At 41.1% G+C, this 22,819-nt stretch overlaps 2 protein-coding genes and 1 long non-coding RNA gene across 4 annotated transcripts; all 3 read right to left on the bottom strand.

The window, feature by feature from the left end:
* Positions 1–570: 570 nt before the first annotated feature.
* LOC144208911 (uncharacterized) lies at positions 571–1,833 on the bottom strand. The gene is made up of 3 exons (XR_013328946.1): positions 1,717–1,833; positions 1,610–1,639; positions 571–834 (listed from the first exon to the last, which is right to left on the bottom strand). It is a non-coding gene; the product is annotated as an uncharacterized LOC144208911 (long non-coding RNA).
* Positions 1,834–3,905: 2,072 nt separating this feature from the next.
* LOC144209117 (uncharacterized) lies at positions 3,906–6,875 on the bottom strand. Of its 2 annotated transcripts, XM_077735340.1 has the most exons (4): positions 6,766–6,875; positions 6,659–6,688; positions 4,971–5,272; positions 3,906–4,892 (listed from the first exon to the last, which is right to left on the bottom strand). In XM_077735340.1, the coding sequence occupies exons 1-4, from the start codon at positions 6,857–6,859 to the stop codon at positions 4,008–4,010; spliced, it is 1,311 nt and encodes a 436-aa protein (XP_077591466.1). In that variant the 5' UTR covers positions 6,860–6,875; the 3' UTR covers positions 3,906–4,007. The 2 variants fall into 2 exon arrangements, with proteins under 2 accessions (XP_077591466.1, XP_077591465.1); XM_077735339.1 differs by having other exon boundaries at positions 3,906–5,272.
* Positions 6,876–9,235: 2,360 nt separating this feature from the next.
* On the bottom strand, positions 9,236–18,562 carry cbx7a (chromobox homolog 7a). Its single transcript, XM_077734802.1, has 6 exons — positions 18,245–18,562; positions 14,951–14,994; positions 14,744–14,809; positions 14,573–14,639; positions 11,801–12,098; positions 9,236–10,092 (listed from the first exon to the last, which is right to left on the bottom strand). The coding sequence occupies exons 1-6, from the start codon at positions 18,311–18,313 to the stop codon at positions 9,665–9,667; spliced, it is 972 nt and encodes a 323-aa protein (XP_077590928.1). The 5' UTR covers positions 18,314–18,562; the 3' UTR covers positions 9,236–9,664.
* Between the last annotated feature and the right edge of the window lie 4,257 nt (positions 18,563–22,819).

Genomic DNA, 22,819 nt, shown 5'->3' with positions numbered 1-22,819 from the left:
CGGGCTCTGGGTACGGACACACGGCCAATAACTGGCTGGGTAGCCAATAAGCCATGTTCGGATTGGCTGTTAGTGGGTCTGTCTTGAATTTTGACCAATTGGGATTTGCCACACATGCCCAGTGTCGGCGAGTTCATGGTAAGAAAATAAATTGGCACTGACCAACAGGCTGCGGCCCGGATGACATATGGAAAACGTAGCCATTGGATGGCTGTGTTAGTCAATAAGCCTTGTTCAGATTGGCTGTTTGTGGGACTGTATTGACTTTTGACCACCTCAAAATGTGATTTTGTACATGTAAACAATTTGTGAAAACATACCCATGCAAGTTAAATTTGTACTTTAAACAAAAAAAGTTTGCAAAAGTAACAATTGACAATTCTGCAAACATTAAAAAAATGTACACCCAAATGTCTCAAGATACAGTATAATTAACTTTACATATGCAGATTTCCTCATCTCAGTTGCCACTGATGTTTAAGAAAGTCCAATATCTATTTGACTGGGAGGTTTGGCAGCAGATGAACAAACCACGCCAAATGGCAAAAAATGTAATCAAATGGGGTAAAATCCACTTCCTAGCAGCATTTATTGATTGAATACAAATACTGGAGCTTTCAAGACATTACAACCAGAACCAGAAATCTTTTTTAAACAAGGATTGTAAGCAATTAGCAATTGTCGTGGCCGTAGCCCTGCTGAGCCCAGGTGGCGTTGTAGTGGACGTGGTCGCCCTGCCGAGCCCGGGTGGTGTTGTAGTGGACGCGGTCGCCCTGCTGAGCCCGGGTGGTGTCGCAGTGGCCGTCGCTCAGCTGACCATTAGTTACTGGTTGGCTTTCACACAAAAATGAAGTAGCACATTAGTAAATGAATGCTAATCATTTTCACTATCATCTATCCCATTATAAATCAAAAACCAAGTAGTGGAAAGCTAAGTTTTCTAAGTGACCAAGATATTGGCAGAGACAGTCTTCACATTCATCCAGAACACTTAAAGTTTACCCATATAAAATTATGTAAATTAAATTTAAAAAATGGTATATTTTAAAGTGTTCTCGAACGTACCAATTAAGTTAATTCATCAAATTGTCTTGTTTAAATTCACAATGCCATTTTGGCAAAGAAAGTAATACAAGACTTATTCTTTCAGACTACAGAAAGTTTAGGCCACATTCACACTAAGTAAATTTAGACATTTGATGCCAGAAATACCAGTGTATAAATTTAATGGCTTGCAATTGGGTAAAAAAAAAAAAGTTAACTGCTCAAGAAACTGGCAGAAACCCAACAAAGACGTGAACAGATTCCAAAAGGATGAACTAATTCTATTTTACCCCTTTTCTCCTAGGCTGCAAATTGACAGTGATAACCATCCAATCATACATCCCTTTACATCCTTTAACTGTATATTTACATTCGTAAAGTGCAAATGAACATTTGTCATTCACTAACCCCTCTTACTTAAATTGGATAGAAATCACTGCTAATGTTCCCCTTATGAGTTCAGCTCCTCAGAAGGCAACAACAAGTTTCATCTTAAACAGAATGAGCTGATCAAAAATGTTCTTATCTGGCACACTGTTTTTGTTCAGCACAGCCTCGTAATCACCTTTTGTAGCGCCGATAAACACACAAAGGCCTGCAGAGATTAAAAGTAATATAATCATTTGATGAGAGTAAAATTTATCAAGCCTGGTTCACAAATTGATGGCTCACCTTTCACCATTAAGACAATATTCACCAGGAAAAGTCACACTGCCGCCATGACACCACAGTTGCATTGTTCATTCTGACCATCGACAGCCAGCATGTGCTTTTAAAGAGGGAGACAAGTGACCACAACTGGGAATAATTGGCTGCAATTAGCACTAACACAGTTGCAACATTTTGTTAGTTAGTTGGAAACTGGTGGTTGTGGTACCAGCACTTATCGCTCAACATCGGTGTTATTTCTTAGTACTTGGTGATGACATAATTTTCTTGCCGTATTGGTTCAACACTAAAAATCCCCACTGATTTTAATTTTTTAATTCATAGGCAGTTATCACTTGTCAGAAGGAGTGTGCATGTGTAATCATGTTGTGCACAAGGCTATTTATATATTTAAAAAATTAGAGTTCAAATCCAGGTTGGGTACTCTGGTTTCCTTACACATTCCAAAGACATGTATGGTTGGCTGATTGGACACTCTGAATTGCCCCTATAAGGGTGAGTGTGAGCGTGATTGGCTGTTTATTTTTGTTTATACCATGCGCCCTGCGATTTGCTGGCCACCAATTAAGGGTGTCCCCCTCCTCTGGCCCGAAGTCAGCTGGGATGGTCTCCATCACCCCCGGCGATCCTCCTGAGGATAAAGCGGTTCAAAAAATGTGATGAGAGATGGACTAGCACAAGGGTGTCAGACTCGGGTTGGTTCGCGGGCCGCTTTTACGTCAACTTGATTTCACCCGGGCCGACCCATTTTAGATATAATATTTATATGTATATATATATAGAAGCCCTGAATATTCAGTTTTTATAGATCTAAAACAATGTTTATTTGAGCTTTTTTTAGATATATTTTTAGATTTAGCAAAAGGATTTTTGAACTAAAAACATTAAAAATGGATTTAAAAATTACAATTATTGACTTGTTGCCTTCGATAACTGAAAATGGATGTCCAAAGACTTAAACATTTACTCTGGTGGCAAATTTTGGTAGTACTCGGTTAGTTCCTTCATTAAATAGTGACATATTTGTAAAATGATATATCGATTCTTTCTGACATATCCTTGGCCCGGTGATGCCAGTGGTTAGCGCGTCAGCCTTGAGGTCCTGGGTTCAAAGCCAGGTCTTGTCCATGTGTGTGGAGTTTGCATGTTTTCACCGGGCCTGTTTCCCCTGGGTACTCCAGTTTCCTCCCACATTCCAAAAACATGCATTTTAGGCTGATTGGACACTCCAAATTGCCACTAGGTATGAATGTGACTGTGCAGGGTTGTCCATCTCCTTGTGCCCTGCGATCTGGCCACAGATGCAGGGTGTTTCCCCCCGCCTCTGGCCTGAAGACTGCTGGGATCAAAAATTAACTTGTGATTTAGACTAATTGGAGAACTGTATATGACGTTACCTTAATCTTGTTAATGTTGGAATAAATGCTCGTGTTTTAAGCGGTTGCTATTTTCAATTGTCTGGCATGCATTAGTCACACTTATTAGTGGAAAACAATTTGCTCACTATCATTGGCAAATAGGGACATCTTGAGGGCGATTGTTAGTACTACAATAGGTTATGTTCTAAGTTTTATATTTGTTTGGGCATAAAGACTGAGTTATCAAAAGAACCAACACTTCAGTTATGGGACTGCATCTCCAAAACAGATTTGAAATTAGATAGGTATAATACAGTGTTCCCTCATTTATCACGGTTAATGGGGACCAGGACTACCCGCGATAAGTGCAAATCCGCGAAGTAGGATTCCCCTTCCAAAATGCTTAATTTGAATTTAATTCCCAATTTCTTTAAAAAAAATGTATTACTATTAATTTTTTTACCCCCCTGTATACAGTACACCATATGGAATACGAGTAGAGAGTGATTACTAAAATACTATAAACTGCACCCAACATACTTACAAACCAACTATCCATGCTATGGCCATATTTAAAGACTTGTCACTTAACTATTCACATAATGAATAAAATACAGATCACGATTTAAAGATCTTTACTTAATAGCTCTTAAAATGTCATAACTATTTTAGTAGTCAATGTTTTTAGTATGTACATTTACAGGATGATGTGACGATAATATAAATTCTCTCTTCTAAATTAGTTTATGTTTCAAGACGTAAGCTGGGATAGGCTCCAGCACCCTCCATGACCCTAGTTAGCATAACGCGGTTCAGAAAATGAGATTGTTGTAATAGGATTCAAGTGCTTTAATGTTCCCAAAAGAGAAATGCAATCTTTGAATAAGTACTGTATACAGTTCTTCAGAGTCATCCTCCATGTCATCATTCCAGTTGTCAGACATGGGTGGCGTTGTAGGGTCCGTCGCTCAGCAGACCCCGGGTGGCGTTGTGGTAGTGCCCGTCGCTCAGCAGACCCCCGGTGGCGTTGTGGTAGTGCCCGTCGCTCAGCAGACCCCCGGTGGCGTTGTGGTAGTGCCCGTCGCTCAGCAGACCCCCGGTGGCGTTGTGGTAGTGCCCGTCGCTCAGCAGACCCCCGGTGGCGTTGTGGTAGTGCCCGTCGCTCAGCAGACCCCCGGTGGCGTTGTGGTAGTGCCCGTCGCTCAGCAGACCCCCGGTGGCGTTGTGGTAGTGCCCGTCGCTCAGCAGACCCCCGGTGGCGTTGTGGTAGTGTCCGTCGCTCAGCAGACCCCCGGTGGCGTTGTGGTAGTGTCCGTCGCTCAGCAGACCCCCGGTGGCGTTGTTGTAGGGTCCGTCGCTCAGCAGACCCCCGGTGGCGTTGTGGTAGGGTGCGTCGCTCAGCAGACCCCGGGTGGCGTTGTGGTAGGGTGCGTCGCTCAGCAGACCCCGGGTGGCGTTGTGGTAGGGTGCGTCGCTCAGCAGACCCCGGGTGGCGTTGTGGTAGGGTGCGTCGCTCAGCAGACCCCGGGTGGCGTTGTGGTAGGGTGCGTCGCTCAGCAGACCCCGGGTGGCGTTGTGGTAGTGTCCGTCGCTCAGCAGACCCCAGGTGGCGTTGTGGTAGTGTCCGTCGCTCAGCAGACCCCGGGTGGCGTTGTTGTAGGGCCCGTCGCTCAGCAGACCCCGGGTGGCGTTGTTGTAGGGCCCGTCGCTCAGCAGACCCCGGGTGGCGTTGTTGTAGGGTAGGTCGCTCAGCAGACCCCGGGTGGCGTTGTTGTAGGGCCCGTCGCTCAGCAGACCCCGGGTGGCGTTGTTGTAGGGCCCGTCGCTCAGCAGACCGCCGGTGGCGTTGTGGTAGTGCCCGTCGCTCAGCAGACCCCCGGTGGCGTTGTTGTAGGGTAGGTCGCTCAGCAGACCCCGGGTGGCGTTGTTGTAGGGTAGGTCGCTCAGCAGACCCCGGGTGGCGTTGTTGTAGGGTAGGTCGCTCAGCAGACCCCGGGTGGCGTTGTTGTAGGGTAGGTCGCTCAGCAGACCCCGGGTGGCGTTGTTGTAGGGTAGGTCGCTCAGCAGACCCCGGGTGGCGTTGTTGTAGGGTAGGTCGCTCAGCAGACCCCGGGTAGCGTTGTAGGGGCCCCTATGGTGATTGCCCAAGTCAACGTGGCTTGCATCGTCAGTGAACTCCACGTTCGCAACTGGTTGGTGGCCTTCACACAAAAATGAAGTCAATTTCATGACGAGCAAAACCATTATAATAAAAAAGTCAAGTACATAGTTAGCCTCAAGTATATCTAGTTCATTTTTTTAATGACCAAGATATGGCCGGCGACAGTGGCCTTTGCAACCAATTAGAATAAATCATTTATACTTCACCCAAAATAATTTTACGTTATATTATAGACTATTTTAAAAATTGGCAATCATTTAAATTTTTACCGACATCATTCATAATTATGGCATTTTGGTCAAGCAAGTAATTAGAATTAGGTCCATTCAGACAACAGAAAGTTAAGAGCTAAACTTCCGTATTAAAGTCATACATACCAGTAAATATAAATCTAATGGCTCGCAATGGGGGGGAAATGCTCAAGGTACACAGGTTGAAACAAAATGGATGAACAAAGCCTATTTTTCCCTCTACTCCCAAGCTGCAAATTGACAGTGATAAACACCCAATCATGCACTTCTTTTCATCCTTTTTTGCTCCTGTTTGCACTGCTTCCAGATGTGTTTTCATGTTTAAGCATCTGACCAATTATATTTGAGCCATTATTTGTTGCTGGGGTCAAAAACCTACATGGAGGCCTTCACAATTGATTCTGAAGGGCCTGTAGCATAAAATAAGCGTCAATAAAACTGTTGCTTTAACCAATCAGATTTTGAGTTAGCGATACCAAGCCTTCTCACAGGCATACGGATACATTATTGCATTCACAAACTGATTTCCTAGTGATAGAATGGACTATCCAGAGCTACCAAACTGCATCTGGAGCAAGCTGCATTAGCAAATATATTGTGTTACTTCAATAGTGTTTTGTCAACATAATCGCTGGAGGAGAAGAAATTGATTTGTTTGCAGATTTACTGTCAAAGCCATTTTCAAGAAAAAAATGGACATAGATTAGAAAGATCAGACAACTCCAAAACTAGCAAGCCTGCCACAACCCGGAACTAAAGCAACACAACAGGACAGGCTCGACCTTCAGCATTAGCTTTGAATTAGAAAAGAATGGACTTAGTGTACAGAAATGATTTTTTGATGAGTTCAATATGGCTATATTCCAATTGTATGAGGTAATTATTGATGTTTTTTTATGTGTCACAGCAGTAGCTGCAGTAAAGGTTTTGTAGCCATCAAATAGTTTTTTTAGGGTTGGATTGATTCAGACATAGCACTGAAGGCATCAGTTTGAAATTCACAGCCCACCACTGCATAAATGTGCAAATTAAATGGTGTCCATTACTGCCCCCCTCTTCTGCCAATGGACTAAACTCATCTGAAGACACGTGTAACAATTCCCATGACAAGCAGACAGATTATAAAATGTTCTTATCTGGCACAGGGCTTTTCTGGAGTTCAGCATTGTAATCACCTTTTGTAGCACCGGCTGAAACACAAAGGCCTGCAGGGAAAGAAAGTCATATCAGCATTCATTTTGACAGAAATTTCTCAAGCCTGACACACAAGTTGATGTCTCACCTTTCCCCATTAAGACACTATTCACCAGGAACAACCACACCAGAGCCATGATGTCACTGTGGCAGACTGCATTCTGATGAAAGACAGCCAGCATGAGCTTTTAAAGAAGGAGAAAAGTGACCACAACTGGGAATAATTGGCTGCAATTAGCACTAACACAGGTGCAATATTTTAAAGAACAAAATGTTCGCCCCTCCTCACAGTGTTTTAATTTTTTTGAATAACATTCCATTAGTTTGGTCTTTACAAGTATTAAAAGAATATAAAATGTGACTTTAGTAAATAACTTAAATACCTTCATCATCAAACGTGAAGGAACAAATCCCTCATTACGCCAAAATTTGATGTCCAACATAATTCCATAAAGTATGAAAAAACTAAGAATAAACATTCATTAATTCATTCATTCATTTCTGAACCGCTTATCTTCACAAGTGTCACTGTAGCCTCTCACACCGAGAGACAATTTACAGTGTTCAGGCTACCGTGCATGCTTTTGGGATGTGGGATGAAACCAAAGTACCAGGAGGAAAACCACGCCAGCCCGGGGAGAAAAAAAACCCAGGACCGACCTAAGACCAAACCCACAACAACAGAAACGTGAGTGTGATGCGCTAACCACTCGGTCACCTGAATAAACATTAACACAAATTAATGGCTTGAAATAATATTTGACAAATATGTAAAATTATTACAGGTATCCATATCATCAATGTATTTCTGTTTTCATTTATATTTTAATTGTCTTATTTTTTTGGGGCGGGTGGTAAGCGGATCTGGGGCCCAGGGTTCAAATCTAGGTCATGTCCATCTGTATGTTGGGATGTTCTCCCCAGGCCTGCATGGGTTTTTTCTGGGTATGCCATTTTCCTCTCACATTCTAAAGATATGAATGATAGGCTGATTGGACACTCTAAATTGCCCCTAGGTATGATTGTGAGCGTGAATGGTTGTTTGTCTCATTGTGCCCTGCGATTGACTGGCCACCATTTAAGGATCTCCCCCGCCTCTGGCCCAAAGTCAGCTGAAATGGGTTCCAGCACCCCCAGCGACCCTCGTGAGGATAAAGCAGATCTGAAAAATGATATAATATACATTCATACATTTTCCGAACCGCTTTATCCTCATTAGGGTCACAGGGGTGCTGGAGCCTATCCCAGCTGACTTATGGTTCTGAACTGGTGGCTAGCCAATCGCAAACACGAGGAGACGGACAACCCTTTACACTGACACTCATACCTATGGGCAATGCTGAGTATTCAATTAGCCTACACTTCATGTATTTAGGAGCAAACCTGAGTACCCAGAGAAAACCCACACAGGACCAGGAAGAGCTTGCAATCTCCACATAGGTGGACTGACCTGGATTTGAGCCAAAGACCCCAGAACTGTGAAGCCGACATGCTAACCAATCATCCTCCGGGCCTCCCTATAATATCTACATTTATCTATCTAGCCGCCGGGCCGCCTATATGATGGGGTAGTGGTTCACCTGCCTGACTTCGTTGCATGGGATCAATTCCCACTCGGTGGTGGTGGTATGATTGTCAGTGCTCAGACTAACTATCAAATACATTTAATCAGTTCTGGAAGGATCACAGTTGAATTAAACCCAAACCTAGAACTACAAAACAGCCATGCTAAATGTTAATAATTGAATGTAATGTGGAAATGAATCATCTTACTTCATATTTATTGGAAATGCATTCAGAATAAAAAAAATTCCCCAAGGGGAAGACATGATTTGACACATACAATTAGTCTAGTTTAGACACTTGTCATGCAATAAATAACAAAAGCGCTCTGCTGTCTTATCCAATGGACGACTGGTTGGTACATTGTTGTAAAAAAAACATAACGGAAGCAGTGTAAAATGATATCTCTTTGAAAAGCACAAAGGCTAGTTGTGTAAAGAATGGACTATCAACTGGTAATACAAAAATAGAACCAAGTAGCATTTATAGTACTTAAACGAACAAACAAAGCAAACACAACAGTTCTACTTTTTTTTAATCATCCTTCATCTTTTATATGAGCAGCAGTCACTACTTCTTTGTTTTATTTCTATTGAGACAGAAATAAACTCAGAGCAGGTAGGCAATGTCTTGGCCAAAAAATGTTTGTAAAAGTGTCTGATGGAATGTGGTACCTAAAAGAAAAAAACATACAGTAGTGGAGCATGATGTCTTGCTGGAAAGCACTGAGGACTTTTTATTTCAAACTAGCTGCATTGAAGTAAGTTTGTTTGACCTGTGTCTCACTACCTGACTATTTAAAATTCATAACACAAGAACTTCAATATAAAAAAATCTAATGTAGCTGCTTTAAATAAGAGTTTCACTGCTGTCTTACTGAAATTTTGATATTCCGGACAAAATAACCGCCGAAATAAAACTCTTTTGCATCGAGTCCATCCTTCAGATCTCGATACTGATTCCGACAGTGTGTATTGACCGATGCTGATACTGAATTTAAAAAAAATCTTTTAACATACTAACTTGACTGTAATGTAATTGTTATTGTGGCTTGGTCAGGCACCCCTAACTTATCTGCCATTGACTGATGCTATTCCATTAAATTTACAGCAGAAGGATGACTGGACACCATATAATTAAACATTATCATCTTGGGAAGACGACAAACATTCACTTTTTATGGCGGCGCGCATAGCCGGTAGCCATCTTGGCTAGGGAAACCAAAATAGTTGTGAGGTATCAGTACATATTGTAGTACTCGCCTCTTACATCATTTTCGTGCCGTATTTGTTCAACACTAAAAATTTCCACTGATTTTAATTTTTAATTTGAAGGCGATTATGTCTTCTCAGCAGGAGTGTGCCAGTGTAATCATGTTGTGCACATGACTATTTATATGTTTAAAAAATGAGAGGTGAGGCAGGTTATTGTTGTTGAATGATCTGGGAGTCTTTAAAGAAGCCTTCTGCCACAGCGGCCTCTTTAAATGTCACCGTCAGTGAATTGATGGTCACCTTGGTCATTATCACCTTCCCGGGATGTTTTGATTGACTCATCTTATCGACCATCGCTTCTCCTGTTGTTGTTGTTGTCGTGTTGTTTGTCAGTGGGGCGTCAGGACTCTCAGGTCCCGAATGAACTTCATCCTCACCCTTGTCACCCTGTGACCTTTTGCCTTTGGTTACTGTATCTGCTTCACCATTTTCAAGCACTGAGGCACTGTCATTTGATTTCTCACATACAATTGTTGAAAAATGTTGATTTGGTGACCACATCTTGTTGCTGTTCTCCTCCACATCCATTTCTAAGTTTTGTCGTTCCAGTATGGGGGGTGAGCTGCACTCAAAAGGACCTGGAAGGCATAAAGTGTATTTTCAGTTTTATATTAGATCAATGGATCTCAAACATTTCACACTAAATCTATCACAATATGGCATTGAATGCTTATGTTTCAATCCCATTGATGCCGGTAGACATCATCCTATACAAAATTAGTCTGCCTTTCACCCGTGGTCAGTTGGGTTAGTCTCCAGCAACCCCCACAACCTTCCCGAGGATGAATGAATGAGTTAGACTAGGGGTGTCAAACATACGGCCTGCGGGCCAGGGAAGAAAGCTGAATAGTATAAAAAAATATGAATTTTCTTTAAAATGTGTAGTTCTTGTATTATCCGCTAGTGTTTTAGTACGTGCAGACAACATGAATTGACATTTATTTATGTTCTTATGTTATTCTGTTGACCATAAAATATTGTTCATAATGTAAAAGAAAAATTCTGTTAATAAACATTTTGATACTTTACTCATTCTTTGCACTAATTATTAGTATTAGTGACTAATACAAAGGGAAAAAGTGGGCTTATTGTTAGTTCTATGTCATTTTGCAATGAGTTTACTGGTCCAGCCCGCTTGATCTCAAATTAAGCTGTATTCGGCCCGCAGGCCAAAGGGAGTTTGACACCCCTGAGTTAGACCTTTACTCTAGTGGAAAGTTTTTGGTACCAGCCTGTTAGTGCCTTCATCGAACAGTGACATCTTTGTATAATGATATATGGATTCTCTATGATATATTACCATGTCAGTACAATGATACCTCGATATACGAGTGCCCCGACATATAAGCAATTTGAGATACGAGTACAATTTTGAGCAAATATTTATCTTGAGATACGAGAAAATTTTTGATACACGAGCAGACAGCGGAAGCGAGAGGCTGCTCATGAGAACATCGTGGGCACTGTCTTTCTGGTCGCAACTCCCTAGTGTAATGTCTCTACGAGCACTGGGCGGAGCGTTGCATTTTTTTCAGTGTTTTTTTTACTGTTAGTCAGTGCGAATGGCATATGTACTACTTCTCGTTGGCAAGTGGTTGTGCGTTATTGTATTGTGAGGACATTTGTGTGCATTATTTTGGGAATATTTTGAAGGGAAGACAAACGCAAACAACCCTCGATAGGTTGCGTCTGAAAGTCAGGGGATAGGCGGGGCAAATATAGTCAACCCGGGAGAAGAAAGGTATCAAAATTTAAAACAAAATTAGAATTAAATTTAGTGTAAGGTTAGATTAAATTTATTTTTGAGTGTGTCTGCATTGTAATCCATGTTCATTTAAATTTGTTTATGTTATGTTACGAGCGCGTTGCCGTGCAAAAAGTCCCCCCTGCCCCCTCTCTCTGCCACTCTCTCCCTTATGCAAAATCCGTCTATTAAACACATTTTAGTGCTATTAAACCACTAGTTATTTGTTACTTTGTTAGTAAATGGCAAATTAAAACAAATAAAAATGTTTTTCCAATCCAATATCCTGTTTTTGGTATTATTTTCAGAGGGTTGGAGCAAATTAATTTGTTTTTAGTTCATTTCTATGGGAAACGTTCGTTTGAATTACAAGAAAATCGACATACGAGCTCAGTCCCAGAACGCATTAAGCTCGTATCTCAATGTATCACTGTATATAGCAATCCCCCTTTGAGCAATACATATATTTAACTGGTCTTGCTTCCTGATTACAGAGAGATCAAAATTCACATGTCCAGTCACTGATAAACAGACAAACAAACCATGTAAACTGTCTTCCGGTTCCTTCATTGTGGTGCTTTTTGACTCATGCTTCATCTCTTCGTTGGTGTCATCCCATTCCTCCATCTTCTTCCCCTCGACTACCCTATTTGAGCGGACACTTGACCTCCGCTTAGATGCCAGCTGTTGGTTCCTTCTCCTCGCTTGGCGCCCGTAGACTCCTCCCCGCTCGCCTTGGTCCACGTCTGTACTCATGGCACGTGTGAGCGAGAGACGCAGCCTGGACGGAGGTTTGTCCGGGGCCTTGTGAGCACTCCGCAGGTCCATAGCGAACAGGTTCTAAATTAGAAGGACAAGCAAAATTATATTATAGGAGAATAGAGAAAACTATCTCCTATTACGATATGGACCATTTTTTGTCAGGATTTCAATGTTAAATGCATCCAACATAAATTATTAGTAGTGTGTATATATATATATATATATATAATATATATAATAGTATAAACAGTGTAGCACAATAACAAATGTTTGCTCATATGGAAAGATATCTATTTATCTACCAATAACTGTTACTAGTTTAGACTTATTAGAGCGCTGTATGTTACATTACCTAAATATTGTTAATAATGGAACAAATGCTCATTTATGTTATATGTGGTTGTTATTTTCAATGGTCTTGCATGCATTACTCACACATTTTTAGGGGAAACCAACTTACTTACAACATACCTGTCAACCTCTGCCGATAACTGCCCTTATAAGTGGTTATGATTCCCCGTACAAACACCCCAAAAAAACGTACGAACACCGTGCGACGCATGTTTACTCGCGGTAACTTGTTTCTTAGTATGTAGCTCCTCCATGCTTGCTTCCACGATATTTACTCTATGTATATCTACGCACACGCATCTCATCTTTATCGATATTGCCGTACGCACCGCTAAAAAAATACATACGATTGAGGATAATTTTTGCTGGTATACCGTGACAATAGTAACGATCGATGACAGTAGCGTCGTTGGCTACCAGCCTACGAGACTATATGGATTTTAGTCAAAACGGTCTTGTTGAGATCGGTTTTCATAAATATTGGCGATTTAAAAAAAAATCCCCGTACAAAAGTCGGTGTACGGTGTACATGATTTGAAATGGTGAAAAAATGTATAAAATACGTGTAAAACGTACAAGTTGACAGGTATGTTACAATGAGTGGCCATGGGGACATCGGCCGATTGTAGGTACTACAATGGCATATGGTCAACAGAGGAAGACAGCATATAATTGTGCATCATGGAAACAGGTCTATAGACTATGAATTATTAAAAGAACCTACACTTTAAACCTAAGTTATGAAATTAGAGTCCATTCTATCTACTTAATCATAATTCACTTTGTTGCGATGCTACCAGCACACTTGAATGTAAGTAGACGCTTCATCTATTTAGATTTAAACTGCCATATCATCTTTTCTTATTGTAGTGCATTCATGATCAGCAGAACTGCTCAATGAAAAAAAAAACACTTCACTGATGGGTCTGCATCTTTAACTAAGCAGATTTTAAATTAGATAGGTTTAATTTTTAGTCTATAAAGTTCATTCATTCATTCATTTTCTGAACCGTTTTATCCTAGTTGGCGTTGAGGGGGGTGCTTGGGCCGATCCCAGCTGACTTTGGCCACAAGGCGGAGCACACCCTGGATTGGTGGGCAGCCAATCGCAGGGCACGAGGAGACGGACAACCATTCACGCTCACACTTATACCTAGGGGCAATTTAGAGTGTCCATCCCACCGAAAATGCATGTTTTTGGAATTCGGGAGGAAACCGGAGTACCCGTAGAAAACCCATGCGAGAACATGCAAACTCCACACAGGTGGATTGACCTGGATTTAAACCCAGGACACCAGACCTGTGAGGCCGACGAACTAACCACTCATCCACTGGGCCGCCTAAGCAAAGTTTATCTCACGAATAGAAATATTTTAAATTAATTTATTAGTCGAGCATGAGAGGGCACACTCAGTTAACACGGGACCTTTAATTGGTATTTATTGGTGTTTTTCCAGCATGTATTTTCAAAGAAGTAGCATTGTATTTATAACATTTGGAAATTACATTGGGGCATCCAATCAACTATATTGTTTGCCGATGTAAGAATGTCATAACACAGCACACTCAGTTTTTATACTTTACTTTGGCTGCCATTGACCACACTAGACGTCCAATTCATTTTGACTAGGAGAAGCAAGTGAACATATGTAAATTCATCCCCTTCCAGTAAAAATGGTTTGGACGTTAGCACCAACAATGGCACTGAAATCACAGCCAGTCATCACAATTTAAATAAATTGGATGTATATATCATTGTATAATATCCAAATATGGGCGGCCCGTTGGGTGAGTGGTTAGCGCGTCGGCCTCACAGCGATGGGATCCCGGGTTCGAATCAAGGTCTGCCTAGCTCTGTGGAGTTTGTATTTTCACCTCAAGCCTTTGTGGGTTTTCTCCAGGTACTCCAGTTTCCTCCCACATTCCAAAAAAAACATGCATGGTAGGTGGGCTGGACGCTATATTGCCACGAGGTATGAGTGTGAATAATTGCCTGTCTCCTCTTGCCTTGCGATCCATCGGCTGTCCTCCGATTCAGGGTGGCACCTGCTTCCAGCCCAAAGTTATCTGGGATGGGCTCCAGCACCCCCCTGGTGAGGATAAACAGTTGAGAAAATGAATGAATGAATATCCAAATAGTTATTTACATTTTGCAGGCAAGAACAACTTAAACGAAAGTCGGAAAATATGCACTACTTTACCCGCAGGATGAGGCTTCTGGGTCTCAGGCCTTTCTTGCGGTAAGCCAGTGCTCTGATCTTCTGTTGACTGAGAACATCGTCAAAGCACAAAATCAAAAAGATGAGTAAAGAAATGACAACAATAGAAAATGCGTGAATCATCTGGCCAGAAGCAAAACTAATTTCACTCACTTCTCTTCGTAGGCCAGGACCAGGCGAGGATCCAAAATGTTGTCTTCTGGCTCCCAAGTGCTGTACCTGCCAATGGTCACAAAAGCACACATGAACATTTATTTTGACCGTCTTTCGTCGTATGGAAGGGCAGGTCAGTCATCGAGCTGGAAGCGAGAGTATATTAAAGGCATGATGTCATTGGATGATGACTCAGTGATTACTCACTTTGGGGACCATCCCTGCCACTTGAGCAGGTATTCCACGTTTCCCTGCACAGAGAGAGAAAATAGCAGTTGAACGATAAATTGAGTCATCAATCAGTTGTCGTAAGTAATCATGTTTGGAAAATTCTAGCAAAAAAAAGAGAATTTTCAAACTTTCATTTTTCTGTCTATTGTTTGCATGAATAGAGATTTTAAAGTTTGTCGTAGTTTTATATTAAAGGTAGTGCTTAATCATAGGACAATATATCTCTCATCTCATCTCGTTTTCTGAACCGCTTTAGGGTCACGGGTGGTGCTGGAGCCCATCCCAGTCGACTTTGGACTAGAGGCGGGGCACACCCTGTATTGGTGGCCAGCCAATCGCAGGGCACATGGTGTAAACAACAATAAACAACCAATCAGGAAACAAACAGGCATTCACACTCATAGCCAGGGGCAATTTAGAGTGTCCAAGTAGCCTACCACGCATGGCTTTGGAATATGGGAGGAAACCAGAGTACCCGGAAAAAACCCACACAGGCCCAAGGGAGAACATGCAAACTCCCCACAAGTGGACCAACCTGGATTTGAACCCAGGTCCCCCCACTGTGAGGCCAATGAGCTAACCACTCAGCCGTCGGGCTGATTTAAAACTTTCTAGGTAACTACATTTTACATCTGTTCTCATGATTGCCTTGTTACGTTTAGGCCATTAGATGGAGTCGTTCTGGCTTCCTGTAATTCCATTGCTAAAGTAGTACTCGCCCTCAAGATGTCCCTATCTCCACTCAATAGTTTTCCAAATGGCTCCATGTCCCGACTGTACGTGAATAATGCCTACAATACAATCGAAAATATTCATCCATTCATTGTTTATCCTCACAATGCAGTTTAGAATGTTCAACCAGCCTTTCATACATGGTTTGGGGATGTAGTACTGAATGCTCAATTTCAGAACTATGGGGCGGACGTACTAACCATTCACCCATGCATCCTCGCAGAGGGTGAGTCAATCCCAACTGACCACTAGTAAAAGAAACTGGACTCCCCCAAGAAAACCAATGCAGTAGGCACATGGAAAACATCCAACCTCTCCACAGAGTAAGCACGTCTAATAGTACCAAAATGCAATATCATGGTGTCATGTCCCCCCAACTGCTGCCCATAGTGGCCCGAGTTAGGCTTCAGCAACCCCTGCAACCCTTACTTATGCTACAACATAATACTCAAATACTATCCAAGGCAACTATATGCTGAACTGGTGGCCAGTCATTTGCAAGGCACAAGGACACAGACAACAATCCATGCACATACTCACAGCTAGGGGCAATTTAGAGTGTTCAACCAGCCCAGCATGCAGATTATTGAGTGATTATCATTTGTTGAAACCTATAAACAACGATAATGACACCGTTCACTTTTGGATTTAAATTCAACTGACATGCCACCTATGTTAAATGCATTGCAACCCAAAACTGTCCTTGGGAAACAGAAGCAAGACAGCTAGACTATTTTTCCCTTTAAAGATATCTATACTTATCTACTAATTTTATTCTTGTGACCAATGGTTTTGACTTTTAAGACAGGTGTATAGTATTAAGTTTGCATAATTCATTCATTCATTCATTCATTTTCTGAACCGCTTTATCCTCACTATGGTCATAGGGGTGCTGGAGCATATCCCAGCTGACTTCTGGCCAGAGGCAGGTGACACCCCGAATCGGTGGCTAGCCGATCGCAGGGCATGAGGAAATGGACAAACATTCATGCTCACACTCATACTGAGGGGAAATTTTGAGTATCCAATCAGCCTACCATGCATTTGTTTGCAATGTGGGAGGAAACCGGAGTACCCACAGAAAACCCATGCAGGCCAAGAAAGGAACATACAAACTCCACACAGGTGGACCGACCTAGACTTGAACCCAGGACCCCAGACGCTAGGAGGCTGGAGCAGCTGGGATAGGCTCCAGCACCCCTCGCTACCATAATGAGGATAAAGCAGTTCAGAAAATGAGATGAGAGATTAAAATTCTTAAAAATCAAATATAAATCTTTATGAATTCTTATCGTATCTATGGTAGGCTATGCAGAGTATTTATCCTCTTAGCTTTATCCTCACTAGGGTTGCGGGGGATGCAGGAGCCTATCCTAGCTGACTTCGGGCCAGAGGCGGGGGACACAGAATCGGTGGCCAGCTGATCACAGCACACAAGGAGACAAACAACCATTCACACTCACACTCATACCTATTTTAGAGTGTCCAATATGCCTACCATGCAAGTCTTTGCAATGTGGTAAGAAACCGGAGTACCCACAGAAAACCCACGCAGGCCCAGGGATAACATGCAAACTCCACACAGGTAGATCGACCTGGATCATACATAGTTTTGTTATTTTTATCAAGGAAAAAATATCTTTCTTAAAATAGTACAAAGTGTACTTAAGTGCGTGTTGATGTCTGTCACTTTAAAGTGTGCGTATTTGGAAGGCGGGGCTATTATTTTCCTCCTTGTCAAATGGTTTTCTTCTAAAGGAATGACGTCATTATAAGCGGCCCAGTTCCTCTCTCTCTCTCTCTCTTTTTTTTCTCTTTCTCTTTCGCTCTCTCTCTCTCCCTGACAGTGTTCGGCCATACGAAGCGACTCTTCCAGAACCCCACACCGTTCGGGGCTCTGATAGGTGGGGCCACGGAAACATGTAAACAACGTGCTGTTGCGCAACATCTACGTCACTAGTATGGAACAATCGGAGCCTTGCTGAGCACTACGATTAGAGTGATAAGTTTAGATGAACCGCAAGTCAGCTATATCGTAATTTCTTCGGAAAAAAGTGCGCATGAATTATTCCAAACAAGCGTTCCATGGAAAGGAAATAATATACAGCGAGTTTTTTTTTTGGTCAGGCACCTTGCACGTTGAAAACTAACTACATATTCACACCCGTAGTAATTTTTATATTAACCTTTATTCATCCTGTATTCGGGAAATTCAGTTTGCAGTATGTACTACATCTGCGTGTAATGCTCCAAAAACGTGCTGCAGCATCACTGCACGGCACAAGAGCGAAACAACAGTCAACTTCAAGGAATAAGAATATATATAATAATAATATAATGTCTTCCCAAAAACGAATGAAACTGCTTGTATGTCCTACTCCAGGAATGAAAATAAAGAGTTCGTATAAGAAAAGTGAGTGGCCTAGTTTTGCCGTTTCGCTCGTTCACGGACGTACCATACGTTCCATTGTGATAGAAAATCACACGGAAAATAAGTTATGTAAGTTGAGTAGAGTGGATTAAAATGTCAGAGCTCACCTTTCGTATTCGCTTCTTCGTGATGGACTCAACTGCGAACACTTGGTCTCCAATGGATGACAGCTCCATCCCCGCTCCAACCACGCTGTTTTCCTTCAGGCCAAATTATTAGGAAAAAACTGAAAATAAACACGTTCTAAGGTGGGGAAACGTATAACCGGACTTCGAGTTACTCGGTCAGTCCATTTACGTCGCGCAAAGTGTTCTCCTCTGTCACTTTTTTAAATCTGCGACATATCAACACGGGACGATGCGTTGCTTTAAGTCGCGTGCGCGCTCCCGACGCCATTACGTAGGGCCGAGCCCCCAAATGCGTGGCCGCGCACGCAAATTCGAGCAGAGTGCAGAGAAAGAGAGAGAGGAGGAAAAAAAGATGCAGAAAGAAAAAGGATGAGTGGTATGTGGACAAGGTCATTCTGAAATTTAAAAGTTTGAAATGTAGATATTAGCAATATTAGGAACATTGTAGTGACTTTTTTTCTGAAAATATACAACAATTACTGATGGTAAGGAAGTCAATGTATACAATTTTCTAGTACGTATACAACTATTACAGAAAAAAACATTTTAAATACAAAAATATAAAACATTGTTTTTTCGTTATTCTTAAAACATTTCTTCTAACAATGATTTTTTTGTGTGTGGGCAATTTGCTGTGAAAATGTACATACAACTGGGATAGGCTCCAGCACCACCTGTGACCCTAATGAGGATAAAGCGGTTCAGAAAATGAGATGAGATCATTTTCTCAGGATTCAGTGAAATGAAAAGAACTAATTTCTGGCTTCACAATCTTACAATTCCATTACATAAAACTATATATTAATATAACAAGCCATAAATTCAGATATTTGAATCATTAACCAGTGTGACAAGGCATGTCATTACTGTAATTTTCTGACTATAAGGCACCTTTGACTATAGAATCCACCCATTAATTTTATTTTTTTTACAAGAAAAAAGTATTTATTTATGTACAAGGCACACGGCACTATAAGCCCTCTAAACACTGCATTAAAAATACTCATTTTTATGCTACCCCACAAAAAATAATGACTTTTTTTCATTCTTTTAGTGCCATTGGTAATGAAAACAACGAACTACAATTAAATTAAAACTCTCTAAATAGGATTATTGCTAGTAGACATCCAATCCATTTGAAGCGGGTTGAGTAGCAACATATGAACATTTACTGCCACCCTCTCAGTTTTGTTCATTCACTGCTAACCGTCGCACCTTAAATGGATTGGGCATATAATGTTGTCAATACCAGCCAATTAGTTTAAAAAAAAAATACATTCATCGTGAGTCAATAACTAACGTAAAAAAAAATACCCATTACAAACAAAAGTAGTGTAAACTCAAACCAAATTTCTAATGACTTGTGGCTATGTAATAACAAATAAATAACTCAGTAATAAAGATACATTTGCAATTAAATATCATATCTGATGGATAGGGTGGCCCAGTGGAGGAAGTGGTTAGTGTGTTGGCCTAACAGCTCTGGGGTCCTGGGTTCAAATTCAGGTCCGTCCCGCTGAGAAAGGTCACGACCCTTGTGAGGATAAAGTGGCTCAGAAAATTAGATGAGATGAGACAATTTATCATATCTGAATACAATCATTGAGAGTAAATACTTTACGATAATGTTATTTAATTACTCTTGATTACCCGACTATAAAGACATACACCTCGTCGTAAATGTCCATATACAAAACGTACTAGACAATAACCTAAAAGCTCAAACCAGTAACCAGTACAAACCGCTCAGCCCTTTAAGATGCTTGAGAGAGCCAAGAGAGTAAACTGTAAGATGGGAGGAACAGTGTCTGTCTTTAATGACTTAGCTAAAAACGGACTTTTAAGCTATTTAGACTCAAAATGATTTATCACCAACAGCAAAAGAATGTGGTCAACAGCCCTTCACACTCATACATATATATGAACAATTTGGGGAATTAGTTTATATAATTAAGGCATAAAACTTTCATGTCAAGGTCTTTGATAGTTAGTGTATAGTATGCTGTGATTAACTCACCTGAATCAGATGAAGGCAGTGTTTGTTAAATTCCCGCTCAGGTTGTCCAAGTGTGAATAGTTGTCTGTATTTGCCTTTGGGTGAACGATGCCCAGTCAACAGTGGTCTTCCCTTTTGCCAGTGTCATGTAACATCATCCTGGACAGGATTAGTTGTATAGAAAAAAAAGGCAAATGGCTTACTTCTTATGTAAAGGTAATAAAGTATGTCTGTCAGAAGATTTTGCAGGGCTGCCAACGACTACTCTGGAATTTCAGGAGTTTATCAAATTCCGGGACTTCGGACAAACTCCCTAAACTCAGGAAAATCCTCCCAAAAAGTCACTTAAATAGTTTTTAGAAGCAATAATTTCTGTACCAAATTGCCATTTTAAAAGCCTCAAAATTCACACCATTGCTACATCTTCCGCCATCTTGTAAACCGGAAGAATTCGGTAACACAAGTGCATTGTGAATTATCTGAGTTGTAAGTTCTCACGAATGATTCGTCTTGTGCGACCAAAAGAACCGACATTTGCACATTGCACAAGATGCAAGGGCGACTTCAGCCTGTCACATTTTGGAATTTTTGACTGTAAAACGCAAGTACAAGGACCCAAAAACACAAAAATAAACGTATTTTCCTTACGCCCTACTTTTTCAATAGTTTGCAAAACCACAATATTTCAATTAATGTATGAACATGATAATAAAAGCTTGATTTAAATTTCCTACGCTTATTTCTTTTTTATATTTTATATCAGTTTTGTGTGAGTCACCCCGGAAATGGGAAAAGGGTACTCCTGAAATGGGGTTGACATAGGTTGGCAACTCTATTTTTTGTATCTTATAAAACTCGTTTGACATAGCATTAAGCTATAATTTGGATTCATAACATCAATTAGCAGATAAGACGTTTTTTTTGTCCAATGGGAGCCAAACAGCCGCGGAATAAAATGATGTTACTACATTTATTTAGCCGCTAAAGATCAAAATCTCCAATTGATGTTTGATCCAAATATAGAAATCCGCAACATTCATTCATTCATCTTCCATACTGCGCATCCTCATAAGGGTTGCTTGAGCCTAATCCAGCTGACTTCGGGCGAAAAGCAGACTACACCCAAGACTGGTCACCAGTCAGCCACAGGGCACACAGAGAGACAAACGACCATCTGAACTCACAATCATAGCACCACCAGTGGGAATTGAACCCACACCTGAGTGACCCTCTACACCAATGGTGGGAAAACTATTCCACAAAGGGCCACAGTGAGTGCGGGTTTTCATTAAAACCCATAGATAGGGCACCTTTTCACCAATCTGGTGTCGTACAAGTGCAATCAGTAGATTGCAGTCAGGTGCTTTTTGTTGTCTGCAGAAATCTCATTGGTTAAAGTCTGTATACTGGATCGGTTTGCCCATCCCTGCTCCACACCATTAGTCGGCTAAACTCCAGAATAAACAGATCATTTTAGAGGTCTTAAGAAGTATATATTAATTAATTCATTTCTATTGTTAAACAGTGGCCCTGTGGATGAGTGGTCTCAGATCTGGGCCTTCCTGTGTGAAGTTTGCATGTTCAAACCTGATCCGATTTACTCCCACATCCCAAAAACATACATGGTAAGATGGTTAAACACTCTAAATTGCCCCTAGGTATGAATGTGATGGTTGTCTGTCTCCTTTTGCCCTTCAATTAGCTGGTAATAGTTAGTACAATAGTTGGTACAATAGTTAGTTGAGATAAGCTCCAGCACCCTCGGTGACTTTGGGGTGGATAAGCGGTCCCAAAAATAAATGAATGAATAATTGTGAAACAATGTATTTGTTTTCATGATACAGATACTGCCATTCAATATGGATCAACTTAAACTTTGTTTTCTCCTAATATGTTCACCATCTTATTGGGAGCAGCATGCGATGATAAATAATTATACGGCTACAAAAGGCCCAAATACATGACCTATTCCCGTTAGGCGAGCTAGATCATTTACAATAAAACTGAGGCTTTACAGTCATAGGGTCTACAGTCATGGTCTTCCTGCACCTGGAATGCTTGCATCACTTACGGGCACTGGTCTCCATGGCAATTGTTTCTATAGCAACCACCCAAAAGCTGGATGATGATGAGCCAGCAGGTTGATAAGCAGGTCGGGGGATGAACAGTGATCCGTGGATAATGCAAACTTTGACCTGTAAAAGCAGCAAGGATAGATTGCAAAAATATAAGTGAAATTGTAAAGATTTCTGAAGCTAATTCTAATTTATGTGATTCTACTATATAACCAACATTAGCATGCAAACTCAGAAAAATGCCTCAAATCAACTTTAACACAGCAACATTACCAATGACTCATAATATAATAACATAAGTATCTACTTGTCTGTGACAGATAAAATACTTTTGTTCAATTGCTTGACCTTTACAGCATTCCATTACATCAGTGAATGCTAAGACAAACTGCTGTTATTCGCAGGTGTATAACGGAAATTCATTATTCATTCATCTATTGTACCGCACATCCTCGTGAAGGTTTAAAAAGGCAGATTACGCCC

This window comes from Stigmatopora nigra, chromosome 15 (assembly GCF_051989575.1).
Source record: "Stigmatopora nigra isolate UIUO_SnigA chromosome 15, RoL_Snig_1.1, whole genome shotgun sequence".
In the NCBI taxonomy this organism is placed as follows: domain Eukaryota; kingdom Metazoa; phylum Chordata; class Actinopteri; order Syngnathiformes; family Syngnathidae; genus Stigmatopora; species Stigmatopora nigra.
This window is presented reverse-complemented; position numbering and strand designations above follow the sequence as displayed.